The following is a 23,457-nucleotide window of genomic DNA, read 5'->3' as shown; positions in this document are numbered from 1 at the left end:
CCTCACTCCACAAGCCTCCAGCTCATCCTCCTCCTCAACCTGCCAAGCCTCCAGCTCCCCAATCCCCTTACCCGTCAAGCATCCAGCTCCTCATCCTCCTCGACCTACCAAGCCTCAAGCTCCTCAGTCCCCTCATCCTCCAAGCCTCCAGCTCCTCATCCTCCTCAACCTGCCAAGCCTCCAGCTCCTCATCCTCCTCAACCTGCCAAGCTTCCAGCTCCCCAAACCCTTACCCCCCAAGCCTCCAGCTCATCCTCCTCAACCCCCCAAGCCTTCAGCTCCCCAGTCCTCTCACCCGCCAAGCCTTCAGCTCCCCAGTCCTCTCACCCGCCAAGCCTCCAGCTCGTCATCCTGTTCAACCTGCCAAGCCTCCAGCTCCCCAATCCCCTTACCCGCCAAGCATCCAGCTCCTCATCCTCCTCGACCTACCAAGCCTCAAGCTCCTCAGTCCCCTCATCCTCCAAGCCTCCAGCTCGTCATCCTCCTCAACCTGCCAAGCCTCCAGCTCCTCATCCTCCTCAACCTGCCAAGCTTCCAGCTCCCCAATCCCTCACCCCCCAAGCCTCCAGCTCATCCTCCTCAACCCCCCAAGCCTTCAGCTCCCCAGTCCTCTCACCCGCCAAGCCTTCAGCTCCCCAGTCCTCTCACCCGCCAAGCCTCCAGCTCGTCATCCTCCTCAACCTGCAAAGCCTCCAGCTCCCCAGTCCTCTCACCCACCAAGCCTCCAGCTCATCCTCCTCCTCAACCACCCAAGCCTCCAGCTCTCCAGTCCTCTCACCCACCAAGCCTCCAGCTCATCCTCCTCCTCAACCCCACAAGCCTCCAGCTCCCCAGTCCTCTCACCCGACAAGCCTCCAACTCATCCTCCTCCTCAACCCCACAAGCTTCCAGATCCCCAGTCCTCTCACCCAACAAGCCTCCAGCTCATCATCCTCCTCAACCTTCCAAGTCTCCAGCTCCCCAGTCCTCTCACCCGCCAAGCCCCCACAGCTCACTAAAGCCTATTACCTGCCATACTTCAAGCTCACTAAGCCTATTACCTGCCAAACCTCAAGCTCATCCTCCTCAACCTGCCAAGCCTCCAGCTCCTTAATCCCCTCACCCACCAAGCCTCAAGCTCAACATGCCAAGCCTCCAGCTCCCCAATCCACCCAACTGCTAAGCTTTATGCTCCTGAATCCCCTGACCTGCCACCTTCAGCTCCCCAATTACCTCAATTGCCACATCTTCAGTGCCCCAATTCCCTCACCTGCCACATCTTCTGATCCCCAATTCCCTCACCTGCCACATCTTCAGATCCACAATTCCCTCACCTGCCACCTCCATCTTCCCAATCACCTCTCCTGCCAAGTCTCCAGCTCACTAACCCCCTCACCTACCATTCTCCAGCGCCCCCATTTCCCCCAACCTAACACACCTCCAGCTCACCGTCCTTCTCAACCTGCCAAGCCTCCAGCACCCCAATCATCTTGTCTGCCAAGCCACCAGCTCTCTAACCTTCTCACCCACCATCCTCCAGCTCCCTCACCCCCCCCCCCCCAATCTGCCAAGTCTCCAGCTCACCAATCACCTGGCTTGCTACTCCTACATCTTCCCAATCCCCTCACCTGCCACATCTCCAGCATCCCGCCCTCCCCCCCCCCCGCCACATCTCCCCATTACCCTCACCTGCCACATCTCCAGCTCCCCAATTCCCTCACCCACCACATATTCAGCTCCCCAATCCCCCCACCCACCACATCCTCAGATCCCCAATTCCCTCACCTGCCACGCCTCCAGCTCTTGGCTCAGTAACACTTTCTGTTCAACCGCACTTAGTAGTTGCCGGCTCATAGAATCTTTCTCCAGACGACACTTTGCCAACTCCAGCTCCAACTCTCCTTTCCTGGACACACAGAATATACCTACAGTATTCCGCACCTCACATGGTGTATTCCTGATCCTTGTATAGCTGACTACATTGGCAATAAAGTATTGGCTACAGTATTACATAAATACTTCCTTCAACTATCCAGATCTACGTGACTAAAGGCCAATCAAAGAATGCTATAGCATGCTTTACTCCAAAATTCATCTGGTATAGCAAGTCCTAACAACCCCACATTCCACCGGTCACTGCGTCATAACTACCCCACAGTCCACCATTCACTGCGTGATATCCACCCCACAGTCCACCGGTCACTGCATCATAACTACCCCACAGTCCACCATTCACTGCGTCATATCCATCCCACAGTCCACCGTTCACCACGTCATAACAACCCCACATTCCACCGGTCACTGCGTCATATCCACCCCACAGTCCACCGGTCACTGCATCATAACCACCCCACAGTCCACCGGTCACTGCATCATAACCACCCAACAGTCCACCGGTCACTGCATCATAACCACCCCACAGTCCACCGGTCACTGCGTCATAATCACCCCACAGTCTACCAGTCACTGCACCATAACAACCCCACACATCACCGGTCACCATGTCATAACAACCCCACAGTCCACTGGTCAGCACATCGTAACAAACCCCACAGTTAACCGGACACTGCATCATAACAACCCCACATTCCACCGGTCACTGCATCATAACCACCCCACATTCCACCGGTCACTGCATCATAACTACCCCACAGTCCACCGGTCACTGAATCATAACCACCCCACAGTCCACCGGTCACTGCATCATAACAACCCCACAGTCCACCAGTCACTGCATCATAACAACCCCACAGTCCACCAGTCACTGCATCATAACAACCCCACAGTCCACCAGTCACTGCATCATAACAACGCCACAGTCCACCGGTCACTGCATCATAACAACCCCACACATCAACGGTCACTGCATCATAACCACCCCACATTCCACCAGTCACTGCGTCATAACCACTCCACACATCACCGGTCACTGCATCATAACCACCCCACAGTCCACCGGTCACTGTATCATAACCACCCCACAGTCCACAAGTCACTGCACCATAACAACCCCACACATCACCGGTCACCACGTCATAACAACCCCACATTCCACCGGTCACTGCACCATAACAACCCCACACATCACCGGTCACCACATCATAACAACCCCACATTCCACCGGTCACTGCATCATAACCACCCCAGTGTTCCACCGGTCACGTCATCATAACCACCCCACATTCCAGCGGTCACTGCGTCATATCCACCCCACAGTCCACCGGTCACTGCATCATAACCACCCCACGTTCCACTGGTCACTGCATCATGACCACCCCACATTCCAGCGGTCACTGCGTCATATCCACCCCACAGTCCACCGGTCACTGCATCATAACCACCCCACAGTCCACCAGTCACTGCATCATGACCACCCCACGTTCCACCAGTCACTGCGTCATAACCACCCCACGTTCCACCAGTCACTGCGTCATAACCACCCCACAGTCCACCAGTCACTGCATCATAACCACCCCACAGTCCACCAGTCACTGCATCATAACAACGCCACAGTCCACCGGTCACTGCATCATAACCACCCCACATTCCACCAGTCACTGCATCATAACAACCCCACACATCACCGGTCATCACGTCATAACAACCCCACATTCCACCGGTCACTGCGTCATATCCACCCAACAGTCCACCGGTCACTGCATCATAACCACCCCACAGTCCACCGGCCATTGCATCATAACCACCCCACACATCACCGGTCACCACGTCATAACAACCCCACATTCCACCGATCACTGCGTCATAACCACCCCACAGTCCACCGGTCACTGCATCATAACCACCCCACAGTCCACCGGTCACTGCATCATAACTACACCCACAGTCCACCATTCACTGCGTCATATCCATCCCACAGTCCACCGGTCACTGCATCATAACCACCCCACAGTCCACTGGTCACTGCGTCATAACCACCCCACAGTCCGCCGGTCACTGCGTCATAACCACCCCACAGTCCACCGGTCACTGCATCATAACAACCCCACACATCACCGGTCACCACGTCATAACAACCCCACATTCCACCGATCACTGCGTCATATCCACCCCACAGTCCACAGGTCACTGCATAATAACCACCCCACAGTCCACAGGTCACTGCATAATATCCACCCCACAGTCCACAGGTCACTTCATAATAACCACCCCACAGTCCACCGGTCACTGCGTCATAACCACCCCACATTCCACCAGTCACTGCACCATAACAACCCCACACATCACCGGTCACCACGTCATAACAACCCCACACATCACCGGTCACCACGTCATAACAACCCCACATTCCACCGGTCACTGCGTCATATCCACCCCACAGTCCACCGGTCACTGCATCATAACCACCCCACAGTCCACCGGTCACTGCGTCATAACCACCCCACAGTCCACCAGTCACTGCACCATAACAACCCCACACATCACCGGTCACCATGTCATAACAACCCCACAGTCCACTGGTCAGCACATCGTAACAAACCCCACAGTTAACCGGACACTGCATCATAACAACCCCACATTCCACCGGTCACTGCGTCATAACCACCCCACAGTCCACCGGTCACTGAATCATAACCACCCCACAGTCCACCGGTCACTGCATCATAACAACCCCACAGTCCACCAGTCACTGCATCATAACAACCCCACAGTCCACCAGTCACTGCATCATAACAACCCCACAGTCCACCAGTCACTGCATCATAACAACGCCACAGTCCACCGGTCACTGCATCATAACAACCCCACGCATCAACGGTCACTGCATCATAACCACCCCACATTCCACCAGTCACTGCGTCATAACCACCCCACACATCACCGGTCACTGCATCAAAACCACCCCACAGTCCACCAGTCACTGCGTCATAACCACCCCACACATCACCGGTCACTGCATCATAACCACCCCACAGTCCACCGGTCACTGCATCATAACCACCCCACAGTCCACCAGTCACTGCACCATAACAACCCCACACATCACCGTTCACCACGTCATAACAACCCCACATTCCACCGGTCACTGCATCATAACCACCCCAGTGTTCCACCGGTCACGTCATCATAACCACCCCACATTCCAGCGGTCACTGCGTCATATTCACCCCACAGTCCACCGGTCACTGCATCATAACCACCCCACGTTCCACTGGTCACTGCATCATGACCACCCCACGTTCCACCAGTCACTGCGTCATAACCACCCCACAGTCCACCAGTCACTGCATCATAACCACCCCACAGTCCACCAGTCACTGCATCATAACAACGCCACAGTCCACCGGTCACTGCATCATAACCACCCCACATTCCACCAGTCACTGCATCATAACCACACCACAGTCCACCAGTCACTGCATCATAACAACACCACAGTTCATCGGTCACTGCATCATAACCACCCCACAGTCCACCGGTCACTGCATCATAACCACCCCACACATCACCGGTCACTGCATCATAACCACCCCACATTCCACCAGACACTGCAGCACAGCCCTAATGGTTAGCCACGCCTCTTTGTCAGCTGGCCACACCCTCTTTAGAAACTGGCTACACCCCTAACATGAGTCCCTACCACTGCATTTGCCCAGTGCGGTTTTCATGCCCCGGACATTTTAATTGCTGTTTGTAGGATACTTACTTCATGATTGCCTCATCGCGGTCACACACGGCTTGCTGTAAGACGCTGTCGCGGTCATTCTGCTGGGACAGGTCCCGCAGCCTCTGAAGTTCTTCTCGTAGAGAGTTTATCTCTATATACTGAAGTGTCACCTGCGGGGAGGTAACAATGCTGTGAGGTGAGCCTGGTGTGTGTGTGTGTGTAGTGAGCCTGAGATGTGTGTGTGTGTGTGTGTGTGTGTAGTGAGCCTGAGATGTGTGTGTGTGTGTGTGTGTAGTGAACCTGAGATGTGTGTGTGTAGTGATCCTGAGATATATGTGTGTGTGTGTAGTGAGCCTGAGATATGTGGGGCGGAAGGGGGCTTCACCGCGCAAGGGTCCCGCTTACTAGAGGTGGGCCTGTGTGCTCAAAATGCCAGGGCCGATTTCTGGTCCCAGTCCGGCCCTGTGTGTGTGTATGTATGCGTTTTTGTGATGTGAGCCTGTGGTGTGTGTGTGTGATGTGAGCCTGTTGTGTGTGTGTGTGTGTGTGTGTGTGTGTGTGTGATGTGAGCCTGTTGTGTATGCGTTTGTGATGTGAGCCTGGTGTGTGTGTGTGTGTGTGTGTGTGTGATGTGAGCCTGTGGTGTGTGTGTGTGATGTGAGCCTGTTGTGGGTGTGTGTGATGTGAGCCTGTTGTGTGTGTGTGTGATGTGAGCCTGTTGTGTGTGTGTGTGTGTGATGTGAGCCTGTTGTGTGTGTGTTACCTGGTCCTGCAGTTTCCCGATCTCCCCCTCCTTCTCCTGGATCACACCTCTCTCTCTCTCGCCCAGGTACGCCACCAGTTATGTATGTGTGTGTGTGTGATGTGAGCCTGTTGTGTGTGTGTGTGTGTGTGTGTGTGTGTGTGTTACCTGGTCCTGCAGTTTCCCGATCTCCTCCTCCTTCTCCTGGATCACACCTCTCTCTCTCTCGCCCAGGTACGCCGCCAGTTGACCAGCGCCGGGAATAGTCGTTGTGTGCTCACCAGACCGGATTGATGGATCCAGTGAGGCTCTTTGCTGGGAGAGATATTGGGGCAGACACATTGGGGTAATTACTAAAGTGGGAATTCTACTGAAGATGGGATGCACATTCCCCCCCCCCCCCCCGGCACATTCCCCCCCACCCCCGCACATCCCTCCTCCAGCACTGAGTGACACCAGTAACAGATATAAAAACCGCAATAGCAGAATTCAGAGATCATTGGTTACATATATTTTCAAATACATGGGTAAGCCCCCCAGCCATCCGTCAAGGCTTCTCTGAGTATTGGGGTCCCTATTGCTATCTCTAGGTGCAGCACCCCAAAAATCAGCATAAGCCAGAAAGCCCAGAGAAGCACACTGGTGAGAAACTAAAGGGTTAATAAATGTCAGTGCTAAGAAGCCAGAGCTATGTCCAGAAAGTGATACAAAATGATGAAAGAAATGAAAAATTTAAAGTAATAGTGTTAGAGAGATGACTTATTAGCATTACTTCTCCCGATCACGCACCTGAGTGATATCACTATACTGATTGTACATCTGCCAGTATGTATGTCTGTTGTGGGAGGCAGAAGGGAGCCAGCATTAGGAGGAGGAGCTGGTCCTGATATGTCACATGGAGTATTATCTCCCGGTCACGCACCGCAGTGATATCACTATACTGATTGTACATCTGCAGTATGTATGTCTGTTGTGGGAGGCAGAAGGGAGCCAGCATTAGGAGGAGGAGCTGGTCCTGATATGTCACATGGAGTATTATCTCCCGGTCACGCACCGCAGTGATATCACTATACTGATTGAGCATCTGCAGTATGTATGTCTGTTGTGGGAGGCAGAAGGGAGCCAGCATTAGGAGGAGGAGCTGGTCCTGATATGTCACATGGAGTATTATCTCCCGGTCACGCACCGCAGTGATATCACTATACTGATTGAGCATCTGCCAGTATGTATGTCTGTTGTGGGAGGCAGAAGGGAGCCAGCATTAGGAGGAGGTGCAGGTCCTGATATGTCACATGGAGTATTATCTCCCGTTCACGCACCGCAGTGATATCACTATACTGATTGAGCATCTGCCAGTATGTATGTCTGTTGTGGCAGGTAGAGGGGAGCCAGCATTAGGAGGAGGAGCTGGTCCTAATATGTCACATGGAGTATTATCTCCCGATCACGCACCGCAGTGATATCACTATACTGATTGTGCATCTGCAGTATGTATGTCTGTTGTGGGAGGCAGAAGGGAGCCAGCATTAGGAGGAGGAGCAGGTCCTGATATGTCACATGGAGTATTATCTACCGGTCACGCACCGCAGTGATATCACTATACTGATTGTGCATCTGCAGTATGTATGTCTGTTGTGGGAGGCAGAAGGGAGCCAGCATTACGAGGAGGAGCTGGTCCTGATATGTCACATGGAGTATTATCTCCCGGTCACGCACCGCAGTGATATCACTATACTGATTGAGCATCTGCCAGTATGTATGTCTGTTGTGGGAGGCAGAGGGGAGCCAGCATTAGGAGCAGGTGCTGGTCCTGATATGTCACATGGAGTACTATCTCCCGATCACGCACCGCAGTGATATCACTATACTGATTGTACATCTGCCAGTATGTATGTCTGTTGTGGGAGGCAGAAGGGAGCCAGCATTAGGAGGAGGTGCTGGTCCTGATATGTCACATGGAGTATTATCTCCCGATCACGCACCTGAGTGATATCACTATACTGATTGTGCATCTGCCAGTATGTATGTCTGTTGTGGGAGGCAGAAGGGAGCCAGCATTAGGAGGAGGTGCTGGTCCTGATATGTCACATGGAGTATTATCTCCCGATCACGCACCTGAGTGATATCACTATACTGATTGTGCATCTGCAGTATGTATGTCTGTTGTGGGAGGCAGAAGGGAGCCAGCATTAGGAGGAGGAGCAGGTCCTGATATGTCACATGGAGTATTATCTCCCGGTCACGCACCGCAGTGATATCACTATACTGATTGTGCATCTGCAGTATGTATGTCTGTTGTGGGAGGCAGAAGGGAGCCAGCATTACGAGGAGGAGCTGGTCCTGATATGTCACATGGAGTATTATCTCCCGATCACGCACCTGAGTGATATCACTATACTGATTGTGCATCTGCCAGTATGTATGTCTGTTGTGGGAGGCAGAAGGGAGCCAGCATTACGAGGAGGAGCTGGTCCTGATATGTCACATGGAGTATTATCTCCCGGTCAGGCACCGCAGTGATATCACTATACTGATTGTGCATCTGCAGTATGTATGTCTGTTGTGGGAGGCAGAAGGGAGCCAGCATTACGAGGAGGAGCTGGTCCTTATATGTCACATGGAGTATTATCTCCCGGTCACGCACCGCAGTGATATCACTATACTGATTGAGCATCTGCCAGTATGTATGTCTGTTGTGGGAGGCAGAAGGGAGCCAGCATTAGGAGGAGGTGCTGGTCCTGATATGTCACATGGAGCATGATCTCCCGATCACGCACCGCAGTGATATCACTATACTGATTGTGCATCTGCAGTATGTATGTCTGTTGTGGGAGGCAGAATGGAGCCAGCATTAGGAGGAGGTGCTGGTCCTGATATGTCACATGGAGTATTATCTCCCGGTCACGCACCTGAGTGATATCACTATACTGATTGTGCATCTGCAGTATGTATGTCTGTTGTGGGAGGCAGAATGGAGCCAGCATTAGGAGGAGGTGCTGGTCCTGATATGTCACATGGAGTATTATCTCCCGATCACGCACCGCAGTGATATCACTATACTGATTGTACATCTGCCAGTATGTATGTCTGTTGTGGGAGGCAGAAGGGAGCCAGCATTACGAGGAGGTGCTGGTCCTGATATGTCACATGGAGTATTATCTCCCGGTCACGCACCGCAGTGATATCACTATACTGATTGTGCATCTGCCAGTATGTATGTCTGTTGTGGGAGGCAGAAGGGAGCCAGCATTAGGAGGAGGTGCTGGTCCTGATATGTCACATGGAGTATTATCTCCCGATCACGCACCGCAGTGATATCACTATACTGATTGGGCATCTGCAGTATGTATGTCTGTTGTGGGAGGCAGAAGGGAGCCAGCATTAGGAGGAGGTGCTGGTCCTGATATGTCACATGGAGTATTATCTCCCGGTCACGCACCGCAGTGATATCACTATACTGATTGTGCATCTGCCAGTATGTATGTCTGTTGTGGGAGGCAGAAGGGAGCCAGCATTAGGAGGAGGAGCTGGTCCTGATATGTCACATGGAGTATTATCTCCCGATCACGCACCGCAGTGATATCACTATACTGATTGTGCATCTGCCAGTATGTATGTCTGTTGTGGGAGGCAGAAGGGAGCCAGCAGTAGGAGGAGGAGCTGGTCCTGATATGTCACATGGAGTATTATCTCCCGATCACGCACCTGAGTGATATCACTATACTGACTGTGCATCTGCAGTATGTATGTCTGTTGTGGGAGGCAGAAGGGAGCCAGCATTACGAGGAGGTGCTGGTCCTGATATGTCACATGGAGTATTATCTCCCGGTCACGCACCGCAGTGATATCACTGTACTGATTGTGCATCTGCAGTATGTATGTCTGTTGTGGGAGGCAGAAGGGAGCCAGCATTACGAGGAGGTGCTGGTCCTGATATGTCACATGGAGTATTATCTCCCGGTCACGCACCGCAGTGATATCACTATACTGATTGTGCATCTGCCAGTATGTATGTCTGTTGTGGGAGGCAGAAGGGAGCCAGCATTAGGAGGAGGTGCTGGTCCTGATATGTCACATGGAGTATTATCTCCCGGTCACGCACCGCAGTGATATCACTATACTGATTGAGCATCTGCCAGTATGTATGTCTGTTGTGGGAGGTAGAAGGGAGCCAGCATTAGGAGGAGGTGCTGGTCCTGATATGTCACATGGAGTATTATCTCCCGTTCACGCACCGCAGTGATATCACTATACTGACTGTGCATCTGCAGTATGTATGTCTGTTGTGGGAGGCAGAAGGGAGCCAGCATTACGAGGAGGTGCTGGTCCTGATATGTCACATGGAGTATTATCTCCCGGTCACGCACCGCAGTGATATCACTGTACTGATTGTGCATCTGCAGTATGTATGTCTGTTGTGGGAGGCAGAAGGGAGCCAGCATTACGAGGAGGTGCTGGTCCTGATATGTCACATGGAGTATTATCTCCCGGTCACGCACCGCAGTGATATCACTATACTGATTGTGCATCTGCCAGTATGTATGTCTGTTGTGGGAGGCAGAAGGGAGCCAGCATTAGGAGGAGGTGCTGGTCCTGATATGTCACATGGAGTATTATCTCCCGGTCACGCACCGCAGTGATATCACTATACTGATTGTGCATCTGCAGTATGTATGTCTGTTGTGGGAGGCAGAAGGGAGCCAGCATTAGGAGGAGGAGCTGGTCCTGATATGTCACATGGAGTATTATCTCCCGATCACGCACCGCAGTGATATCACTATACTGATTGAGCATCTGCCAGTATGTATGTCTGTTGTGGGAGGTAGAAGGGAGCCAGCATTAGGAGGAGGTGCTGGTCCTGATATGTCACATGGAGTATTATCTCCTGGTCACGCACCGCAGTGATATCACTATACTGATTGTGCATCTGCCAGTATGTATGTCTGTTGTGGGAGGCAGAAGGGAGCCAGCATTAGGAGGAGGTGCTGGTCCTGATATGTCACATGGAGCATTATCTCCTGGTCACGCACCGCAGTGATATCACTATACTGATTGTGCATCTGCCAGTATGTTTGTCTGTTGTGGGAGGCAGAAGGGAGCCAGCATTAGGAGGAGGAGCTGGTCCTGATATGTCACATGGAGTATTATCTCCCGGTCACGCACCGCAGTGATATCACTATACTGATTGAGCATCTGCAGTATGTATGTCTGTTGTGGGAGGCAGAAGGGAGCCAGCATTAGGAGGAGGTGCTGGTCCTGATATGTCACATGGAGTATTATCTCCCGATCACGCACCGCAGTGATATCACTATACTGATTGTGCATCTGCCAGTATGTATGTCTGTTGTGGGAGGCAGAAGGGAGCCAGCAGTAGGAGGAGGAGCTGGTCCTGATATGTCACATGGAGTATTATCTCCCGGTCACGCACCGCAGTGATATCACTATACTGATTGTGCATCTGCCAGTATGTATGTCTGTTGTGGGAGGCAGAAGGGAGCCAGCATTAGGAGGAGGTGCAGGTCCTGATATGTCACATGGAGTATTATCTCCCGATCACGCACCGCAGTGATATCACTATACTGACTGTGCATCTGCAGTATGTATGTCTGTTGTGGGAGGCAGAAGGGAGCCAGCATTAGGAGGAGGAGCTGGTCCTGATATGTCACATGGAGTATTATCTCCCGATCACGCACCGCAGTGATATCACTATACTGATTGAGCATCTGCCAGTATGTATGTCTGTTGTGGGAGGCAGAAGGGAGCCAGCATTAGGAGGAGGAGCTGGTCCTGATATGTCACATGGAGTATTATCTCCCGATCACGCACCGCAGTGATATCACTATACTGATTGAGCATCTGCCAGTATGTATGTCTGTTGTGGGAGGCAGAAGGGAGCCAGCATTAGGAGGAGGTGCTGGTCCTGTTATGTCACATGGAGTATTATCTCCCGGTCACGCACCGCAGTGATATCACTATACTGACTGTGCATCTGCAGTATGTATGTCTGTTGTGGGAGGCAGAAGGGAGCCAGCATTAGGAGGAGGAGCTGGTCCTGATATGTCACATGGAGTATTATCTCCCGGTCACGCACCGCAGTGATATCACTATACTGACTGTGCATCTGCAGTATGTATGTCTGTTGTGGGAGGCAGAAGGGAGCCAGCATTAGGAGGAGGAGCTGGTCCTGATATGTCACATGGAGTATTATCTCCCGGTCACGCACCGCAGTGATATCACTATACTGATTGTGCATCTGCCAGTATGTATGTCTGTTGTGGGAGGCAGAATGGAGCCAGCATTAGGAGGAGGTGCTGGTCCTGATATGTCACATGGAGTATTATCTCCCGATCACGCACCGCAGTGATATCACTATACTGATTGTACATCTGCCAGTATGTATGTCTGTTGTGGGAGGCAGAAGGGAGCCAGCATTACGAGGAGGTGCTGGTCCTGATATGTCACATGGAGTATTATCTCCCGGTCACGCACCGCAGTGATATCACTATACTGATTGTGCATCTGCCAGTATGTATGTCTGTTGTGGGAGGCAGAAGGGAGCCAGCATTAGGAGGAGGTGCTGGTCCTGATATGTCACATGGAGTATTATCTCCCGATCACGCACCGCAGTGATATCACTATACTGATTGGGCATCTGCAGTATGTATGTCTGTTGTGGGAGGCAGAAGGGAGCCAGCATTAGGAGGAGGTGCTGGTCCTGATATGTCACATGGAGTATTATCTCCCGGTCACGCACCGCAGTGATATCACTATACTGATTGTGCATCTGCCAGTATGTATGTCTGTTGTGGGAGGCAGAAGGGAGCCAGCATTAGGAGGAGGAGCTGGTCCTGATATGTCACATGGAGTATTTTCTCCCGATCACGCACCGCAGTGATATCACTATACTGATTGTGCATCTGCCAGTATGTATGTCTGTTGTGGGAGGCAGAAGGGAGCCAGCAGTAGGAGGAGGAGCTGGTCCTGATATGTCACATGGAGTATTATCTCCCGATCACGCACCTGAGTGATATCACTATACTGACTGTGCATCTGCAGTATGTATGTCTGTTGTGGGAGGCAGAAGGGAGCCAGCATTACGAGGAGGTGCTGGTCCTGATATGTCACATGGAGTATTATCTCCCAGTCACGCACCGCAGTGATATCACTGTACTGATTGTGCATCTGCAGTATGTATGTCTGTTGTGGGAGGCAGAAGGGAGCCAGCATTACGAGGAGGTGCTGGTCCTGATATGTCACATGGAGTATTATCTCCCGGTCACGCACCGCAGTGATATCACTATACTGATTGTGCATCTGCCAGTATGTATGTCTGTTGTGGGAGGCAGAAGGGAGCCAGCATTAGGAGGAGGTGCTGGTCCTGATATGTCACATGGAGTATTATCTCCCGGTCACGCACCGCAGTGATATCACTATACTGATTGTGCATCTGCAGTATGTATGTCTGTTGTGGGAGGCAGAAGGGAGCCAGCATTAGGAGGAGGAGCTGGTCCTGATATGTCACATGGAGTATTATCTCCCGATCACGCACCGCAGTGATATCACTATACTGATTGAGCATCTGCCAGTATGTATGTCTGTTGTGGGAGGCAGAAGGGAGCCGGCATTAGGAGGAGGAGCTGCTGGTCCTGATATGTCACATGGAGTATTATCTCCCGATCACGCACCGCAGTGATATCACTATACTGATTGTACATCTGCCAGTATGTATGTCTGTTGTGGGAGGCAGAAGGGATCCAGCATTAGGAGGAGGTGCTGGTCCTGATATGTCACATGGAGTATTATCTCCTGGTCACGCACCGCAGTGATATCACTATACTGATTGTGCATCTGCCAGTATGTATGTCTGTTGTGGGAGGCAGAAGGGAGCCAGCATTAGGAGGAGGTGCTGGTCCTGATATGTCACATGGAGCATTATCTCCTGGTCACGCACCGCAGTGATATCACTATACTGATTGTGCATCTGCCAGTATGTTTGTCTGTTGTGGGAGGCAGAAGGGAGCCAGCATTAGGAGGAGGAGCTGGTCCTGATATGTCACATGGAGTATTATCTCCCGATCACGCACCGCAGTGATATCACTATACTGATTGTACATCTGCAGTATGTATACCTGTTGTGGGAGGCAGAAGGGAGCCAGCATTAGGAGGAGGTGCTGGTCCTGATATGTCACATGGAGTATTATCTCCCGATCACGCACCGCAGTGATATCACTATACTGATTGTGCATCTGCCAGTATGTATGTCTGTTGTGGGAGGCAGAAGGGAGCCAGCAGTAGGAGGAGGAGCTGGTCCTGATATGTCACATGGAGTATTATCTCCCGGTCACGCACCGCAGTGATATCACTATACTGATTGTGCATCTGCCAGTATGTATGTCTGTTGTGGGAGGCAGAAGGGAGCCAGCATTAGGAGGAGGTGCAGGTCCTGATATGTCACATGGAGTATTATCTCCCGATCACGCACCGCAGTGATATCACTATACTGACTGTGCATCTGCAGTATGTATGTCTGTTGTGGGAGGCAGAAGGGAGCCAGCATTAGGAGGAGGAGCTGGTCCTGATATGTCACATGGAGTATTATCTCCCGATCACGCACCGCAGTGATATCACTATACTGATTGAGCATCTGCCAGTATGTATGTCTGTTGTGGGAGGCAGAAGGGAGCCAGCATTAGGAGGAGGAGCTGGTCCTGATATGTCACATGGAGTATTATCTCCCGATCACGCACCGCAGTGATATCACTATACTGATTGAGCATCTGCCAGTATGTATGTCTGTTGTGGGAGGCAGAAGGGAGCCAGCATTAGGAGGAGGTGCTGGTCCTGTTATGTCACATGGAGTATTATCTCCCGGTCACGCACCGCAGTGATATCACTATACTGACTGTGCATCTGCAGTATGTATGTCTGTTGTGGGAGGCAGAAGGGAGCCAGCATTAGGAGGAGGAGCTGGTCCTGATATGTCACATGGAGTATTATCTCCCGGTCACGCACCGCAGTGATATCACTATACTGACTGTGCATCTGCAGTATGTATGTCTGTTGTGGGAAGCAGAAGGGAGCCAGCATTAGGAGGAGGAGCTGGTCCTGATATGTCACATGGAGTATTATCTCCCGGTCACGCACCGCAGTGATATCACTATACTGATTGTGCATCTGCCAGTATGTATGTCTGTTGTGGGAGGCAGAAGGGAGCCAGCATTAGGAGGAGGTGCTGGTCCTGATATGTCACATGGAGTATTATCTCCCGATCACGCACCGCAGTGATATCACTATACTGATTGTGCATCTGCCAGTATGTATGTCTGTTGTGGGAGGCAGAAGGGAGCCAGCATTAGGAGGAGGTGCTGGTCCTGATATGTCACATGGAGTATTATCTCCCGGTCACGCACCGCAGTGATATCACTATACTGATTGAGCATCTGCCAGTATGTATGTCTGTTGTGGGAGGCAGAAGGGAGCCAGCATTAGGAGGAGGAGCTGGTCCTGATATGTCACATGGAGTATTATCTCCCGGTCACGCACCGCAGTGATATCACTATACTGATTGTGCATCTGCAGTATGTATGTCTGTTGTGGGAGGCAGAAGGGAGCCAGCATTAGCAGGAGGAGCTGGTCCTGATATGTCACATGGAGTATTATCTCCCGATCACGCACCGCAGTGATATCACTATACTGATTGTACATCTGCCAGTATGTATGTCTGTTGTGGGAGGCAGAAGGGAGCCAGCATTAGGAGGAGGAGCTGGTCCTGATATGTTACATGGAGTATTATCTCCCGTTCATGCACCGCAGTGATATCACTATACTGATTGTGCATCTGCAGTATGTATGTCTGTTGTGGGAGGCAGAAGGGAGCCAGCATTAGGAGGAGGAGCTGGTCCTGATATGTTACATGGAGTATTATCTCCCGTTCATGCACCGCAGTGATATCACTATACTGAATGTGCATCTGCCAGTATGTATGTCTGTTGTGGCAGGTAGAGGGGAGCCAGCATTAGGAGGAGGAGCTGGTCCTGATATGTCACATGGAGTATTATCTCCCGGTCACGCACCGCAGTGATATCACTATACTGATTGTACATCTGCCAGTATGTATGTATGTTGTGGGAGGCAGAAGGGAGCCGGCATTAGGAGGAGGTGCTGGTCCTGATATGTCACATGGAGTATTATCTCCCGGTCACGCACCGCAGTGATATCACTATACTGATTGTGCATCTGCAGTATGTATGTCTGTTGTGGGAGGCAGAAGGGAGCAGCATTAGGAGGAGGAGCTGGTCCTGATATGTCACATGGAGTATTATCTCCCGTTCACGCACCGCAGTGATATCACTATACTGATTGTGCATCTGCCAGTATGTATGTCTGTTGTGGGAGGCAGAAGGGAGCCAGCATTAGGAGGAGGAGCTGGTCCTGATATGTCACATGGAGTATTATCTCCCGGTCACGCACCGCAGTGATATCACTATACTGATTGTGCATCTGCCAGTATGTATGTCTGTTGTGGGAGGCAGAAGGGAGCCAGCATTAGGAGGAGGTGCTGGTCCTGATATGTCACATGGAGTATTATCTCCTGGTCACGCACCGCAGTGATATCACTATACTGACTGTGCATCTGCCAGTATGTATGTCTGTTGTGGGAGGCAGAAGGGAGCCAGCATTAGGAGGAGGTGCTGGTCCTGATATGTCACATGGAGTATTATCTCCCGTTCATGCACCGCAGTGATATCACTATACTGATTGTGCATCTGCAGTATGTATGTCTGTTGTGGGAGGCAGAAGGGAGCCAGCATTAGGAGGAGGAGCTGGTCCTGATATGTTACATGGAGTATTATCTCCCGGTCATGCACCGCAGTGATATCACTATACTGATTGAGCATCTGCCAGTATGTATGTCTGTTGTGGGAGGCAGAAGGGAGCCAGCATTAGGAGGAGGAGCTGGTCCTGATATGTTACATGGAGTATTATCTCCCGTTCATGCACCGCAGTGATATCACTATACTGAATGTGCATCTGCCAGTATGTATGTCTGTTGTGGCAGGTAGAGGGGAGCCAGCATTAGGAGGAGGAGCTGGTCCTGATATGTCACATGGAGTATTATCTCCCGGTCACGCACCGCAGTGATATCACTATACTGATTGTGCATCTGCAGTATGTATGTCTGTTGTGGGAGGCAGAAGGGAGCAGCATTAGGAGGAGGAGCTGGTCCTGATATGTCACATGGAGTATTATCTCCGGGTCACGCACCGCAGTGATATCACTATACTGATTGTGCATCTGCCAGTATGTATGTCTGTTGTGGGAGGCAGAAGGGAGCCAGCATTAGGAGGTGGAGCTGGTCCTGATATGTCACATGGAGCATTATCTCCCGGTAACGCACCATAGTGATATCACTATACTGATTGTACATCTGCAGTATGTATGTCTGTTGTGGGAGGCAGAAGGGAGCCAGCATTAGGAGGAGGTGCTGGTCCTGATATGTCACATGGAGTATTATCTCCCGGTCACGCACCGCAGTGATATCACTATACTGATTGTGCATCTGCAGTATGTATGTCTGTTGTGGGAGGCAGAAGGGAGCCAGCATTAGGAGGAGGAGCTGGTCCTGATATGTCACATGGAGTATTATCTCCCGGTCACGCACCGCAGTGATATCACTATACTGATTGTGCATCTGCCAGTATGTATGTCTGTTGTGGGAGGCAGAAGGGAGCCAGCATTACGAGGAGGTGCTGGTCCTGATATGTCACATGGAGTATTATCTCCCGATCACGCACCGCAGTGATATCACTATACTGATTGAGCATCTGCAGTATGTATGTCTGTTGTGGGAGGCAGAAGGGAGCCAGCATTAGGAGGAGGAGCTGGTCCTGATATGTCACATGGAGTATTATCTCCCGGTCACGCACCGCAGTGATATCACTATACTGATTGTGCATCTGCCAGTATGTATGTCTGTTGTGGGAGGCAGAAGGGAGCCAGCATTAGGAGGAGGAGCTGGTCCTGATATGTTACATGGAGTATTATCTCCCGTTCATGCACCGCAGTGATATCACTATACTGATTGTGCATCTGCAGTATGTATGTCTGTTGTGGCAGGTAGAGGGGAGCCAGCATTAGGAGGAGGTGCTGGTCCTGATATGTCACATGGAGTATTATCTCCCGATCACGCACCGCAGTGATATCACTATACTGATTGTGCATCTGCCAGTATGTATGTCTGTTGTGGGAGGCAGAAGGGAGCCAGCATTAGGAGGAGGTGCTGGTCCTGATGTCACATGGAGTATTATCTCCCGGTCACGCACCGCAGTGATATCACTACACTGATTGTGCATCTGCCAGTATGTATGTCTGTTGTGGGAGGCAGAAGGGAGCCAGCATTAGGAGGAGGAGCTGGTCCTGATATGTCACATGGAGTATTATCTCCCGATCACGCACCGCAGTGATATCACTATACTGATGGAGCATCTGCCAGTATGTATGTCTGTTGTGGGAGGCAGAAGGGAGCCAGCATTAGGAGGAGGAGCTGGTCCTAATATGTCACATGGAGTATTATCTCCCGGTCATGCACCACAGTGATATCACTATACTGACTGAGCATCTGCCAGTATGTATGTCTGTTGTGGGAGGCAGAAGGGAGCCAGCATTAGGAGGAGGTGCAGGTCCTGATATGTCACATGGAGTATTATCTCCCGGTCATGCACCGCAGTGATATCACTATACTGATTGTGCATCTGCCAGTATGTATGTCTGTTGTGGGAGGCAGAAGGGAGCCAGCATTAGGAGGAGGAGCTGGTCCTGATATGTTACATGGAGTATTATCTCCCGTTCATGCACCGCAGTGATATCACTATACTGATTGTGCATCTGCAGTATGTATGTCTGTTGTGGCAGGTAGAGGGGAGCCAGCATTAGGAGGAGGTGCTGGTCCTGATATGTCACATGGAGTATTATCTCCCGATCACGCACCGCAGTGATATCACTATACTGATTGTGCATCTGCCAGTATGTATGTCTGTTGTGGGAGGCAGAAGGGAGCCAGCATTAGGAGGAGGTGCTGGTCCTGATGTCACATGGAGTATTATCTCCCGGTCACGCACCGCAGTGATATCACTACACTGATTGTGCATCTGCCAGTATGTATGTCTGTTGTGGGAGGCAGAAGGGAGCCAGCATTAGGAGGAGGAGCTGGTCCTGATATGTCACATGGAGTATTATCTCCCGATCACGCACCGCAGTGATATCACTATACTGATTGAGCATCTGCCAGTATGTATGTCTGTTGTGGGAGGTAGAAGGGAGCCAGCATTAGGAGGAGGAGCTGGTCCTGATATGTCACATGGAGCATTATCTCCCGATCACGCACCTGAGTGATATCACTATACTGATTGAGCATCTGCCAGTATGTATGTCTGTTGTGGGAGGCAGAAGGGAGCCAGCATTAGGAGGAGGTGCAGGTCCTGATATGTCACATGGAGTATTATCTCCCGATCACGCACCGCAGTGATATCACTATACTGATTGAGCATCTGCAGTATGTATGTCTGTTGTGGGAGGCAGAAGGGAGCCAGCATTAGGAGGAGGTGCAGGTCCTGATATGTCACATGGAGTATTATCTCCCGATCACGCACCGCAGTGATATCACTATACTGATTGTACATCTGCCAGTATGTATGTCTGTTGTGGGAGGCAGAAGGGAGCCAGCATTAGGAGGAGGTGCTGGTCCTGATATGTCACATGGAGCATTATCTCCCGATCACGCACCTGAGTGATATCACTATACTGATTGAGCATCTGCAGTATGTATGTCTGTTGTGGGAGGCAGAAGGGAGCCAGCATTAGGAGGAGGAGCTGGTCCTGATATGTTACATGGAGTATTATCTCCCGTTCATGCACCGCAGTGATATCACTATACTGATTGTGCATCTGCAGTATGTATATCTGTTGTGGCAGGTAGAGGGGAGCCAGCATTAGGAGGAGGTGCTGGTCCTGATATGTTACATGGAGTATTATCTCCCGATCACGCACCGCAGTGATATCACTATACTGATTGTGCATCTGCCAGTATGTATGTCTGTTGTGGGAGGCAGAAGGGAGCCGGCATTAGGAGGAGGTGCTGGTCCTGATATGTCACATGGAGCATTATCTCCCGATCACGCACCTGAGTGATATCACTATACTGATTGAGCATCTGCAGTATGTATGTCTGTTGTGGGAGGCAGAAGGGAGCCAGCATTAGGAGGAGGAGCTGGTCCTGATATGTTACATGGAGTATTATCTCCCGTTCATGCACCGCAGTGATATCACTATACTGATTGTGCATCTGCAGTATGTATGTCTGTTGTGGCAGGTAGAGGGGAGCCAGCATTAGGAGGAGGTGCTGGTCCTGATATGTTACATGGAGTATTATCTCCCGATCACGCACCGCAGTGATATCACTATACTGATTGTGCATCTGCCAGTATGTATGTCTGTTTTGGGAGGCAGAAGGGAGCCAGCATTAGGAGGAGGAGCTGGTCCTGATATGTCACATGGAGTAGTATCTCCCGATCACGCACCGCAGTGATATCACTATACTGATTGTGCATCTGCCAGTATGTATGTCTGTTGTGGGAGGCAGAAAGGAGCCAGCATTAGGAGGAGGTGCTGGTCCTGATATGTCACATGGAGTATTATCTCCCGATCACGCACCGCAGTGATATCACTATACTGATTGTGCATCTGCCAGTATGTATGTCTGTTGTGGGAGGCAGAAGGGAGCCAGCATTAGGAGGAGGTGCTGGTCCTGATATGTCACATGGAGTATTATCTCCCGATCACGCACCGCAGTGATATCACTATACTGATTGTGCATCTGCCAGTATGTATGTCTGTTGTGGGAGGCAGAAGGGAGCCAGCATTAGGAGGAGGTGCTGGTCCTGATGTCACATGGAGTATTATCTCCCGGTCACGCACCGCAGTGATATCACTACACTGATTGTGCATCTGCCAGTATGTATGTCTGTTGTGGGAGGCAGAAGGGAGCCAGCATTAGGAGGAGGAGCTGGTCCTGATATGTCACATGGAGTATTATCTCCCGATCACGCACCGCAGTGATATCACTATACTGATGGAGCATCTGCCAGTATGTATGTCTGTTGTGGGAGGCAGAAGGGAGCCAGCATTAGGAGGAGGAGCTGGTCCTAATATGTCACATGGAGTATTATCTCCCGGTCATGCACCGCAGTGATATCACTATACTGACTGAGCATCTGCAGTATGTATGTCTGTTGTGGGAGGCAGAAGGGAGCCAGCATTAGGAGGAGGTGCTGGTCCTTATATGTCACATGGAGTATTATCTCCCGGTCACGCACCGCAGTGATATCACTATACTGATTGAGCATCTGCCAGTATGTATGTCTGTTGTGGGAGGTAGAAGGGAGCCAGCATTAGGAGGAGGAGCTGGTCCTGATATGTCACATGGAGCATTATCTCCCGATCACGCACCTGAGTGATATCACTATACTGATTGAGCATCTGCCAGTATGTATGTCTGTTGTGGGAGGCAGAAGGGAGCCAGCATTAGGAGGAGGTGCAGGTCCTGATATGTCACATGGAGTATTATCTCCCGATCACGCACCGCAGTGATATCACTATACTGATTGTGCATCTGCCAGTATGTATGTCTGTTGTGGGAGGCAGAAGGGAGCCAGCATTAGGAGGAGGTGCAGGTCCTGATATGTCACATGGAGTATTATCTCCCGATCACGCACCGCAGTGATATCACTATACTGATTGTACATCTGCCAGTATATATGTCTGTTGTGGGAGGCAGAAGGGAGCCAGCATTAGGAGGAGGTGCTGGTCCTGATATGTCACATGGAGCATTATCTCCCGATCACGCACCTGAGTGATATCACTATACTGATTGAGCATCTGCCAGTATGTATGTCTGTTGTGGGAGGCAGAAGGGAGCCAGCATTAGGAGGAGGGGATGGTCCTGATAATGTCACATGGAGCATTATCTCCCGATCACGCACCTGAGTGATATCACTATACTGATTGAGCATCTGCCAGTATGTATGTCTGTTGTGGGAGGCAGAAGGGAGCCAGCATTAGGAGGAGGTGCTGGTCCTGATATGTCACATGGAGTATTATCTCCGGATCACGCACCGCAGTGATATCACTATACTGATTGTGCATCTGCCAGTATGTATGTCTGTTGTGGGAGGCAGAAGGGAGCCAGCATTAGGAGGAGGAGCTGGTCCTAATATGTCACATGGAGTATTATCTCCCGATCATGCACTGCAGTGATATCACTATACTGACTGAGCATCTGCAGTATGTATGTCTGTTGTGGGAGGCAGAAGGGAGCCAGCATTAGGAGGAGGTGCTGGTCCTGATCTGTCACATGGAGTATTATCTCCCGTTCATGCACCTGAGTGATATCACTATACTGATTGTGCATCTGCCAGTATGTGTGTCTGTTGTGGGAGGCAGAAGGGAGCCAGCATTAGGAGGAGGTGCTGGTCCTGATATGGCACATGCAGTATTATCTCCCAGTCACGCACCGCAGTGATATCACTATACTGATTGTACATCTGCCAGTATGTATGTCTGTTGTGGGAGGCAGAAGGGAGCCAGCATTAGGAGGAGGTGCTGGTCCTGATATGTCACATGCAGTATTATCTCCTGTTCACGCACCGCTGTGATATCACTATACTGATTGTGCATCTGCAGTATGTATGTCTGTTGTGGGAGGCAGAAGGGAGCCAGCATTAGGAGGAGGTGCTGGTCCTGATATGTCACATGGAGTATTATCTCCCGGTCACGCACCGCAGTGATATCACTATACTGATTGTGCATCTGCCAGTATGTATGTCTGTTGTGGGAGGCAGAAGAGAGCCAGGATTAGGAGGAGGTGCTGGTCCTGATATGTCACATGGAGTATTATCTCCCGTTCACGCACCTGAGTGATATCACTATACTGATTGTGCATCTGCCATTATGTATGTCTGTTGTGGGAGGCAGAAGGGAGCCAGCATTAGGAGGAGGTGCTGGTCCTGATATGTCACATGGAGTATTATCTCCGGATCACGCACCTGAGTGATAT

The 23,457-nt window shown here is 51.0% G+C and overlaps 1 protein-coding gene across 1 annotated transcript in view; it reads right to left on the bottom strand.

Annotated features, from left to right (window-relative positions):
• Positions 1–23,457, bottom strand: part of BICDL2 (BICD family like cargo adaptor 2) — a 134,698-nt gene that overhangs the window by 3,136 nt on the left and 108,105 nt on the right. Inside the window, exons 7-9 of the mRNA XM_083155133.1 lie at positions 6,516–6,662; positions 5,645–5,775; positions 1,765–1,885 (exon numbers count right to left, since the gene is read on the bottom strand). Coding sequence (XP_083011259.1) covers positions 1,765–1,885; positions 5,645–5,775; positions 6,516–6,662 — 399 coding nt within the window. The remainder of the gene's footprint in view (positions 1–1,764; positions 1,886–5,644; positions 5,776–6,515; positions 6,663–23,457) is intronic.

This window comes from Crinia signifera, chromosome 7, assembly GCF_055691185.1.
Source record: "Crinia signifera chromosome 7, ASM5569118v1, whole genome shotgun sequence".
Classification (NCBI taxonomy): domain Eukaryota; kingdom Metazoa; phylum Chordata; class Amphibia; order Anura; family Myobatrachidae; genus Crinia; species Crinia signifera.
The sequence above is the reverse complement of the archived record's forward strand: the minus strand, read 5'-3'. Positions and strand labels throughout refer to the sequence as shown.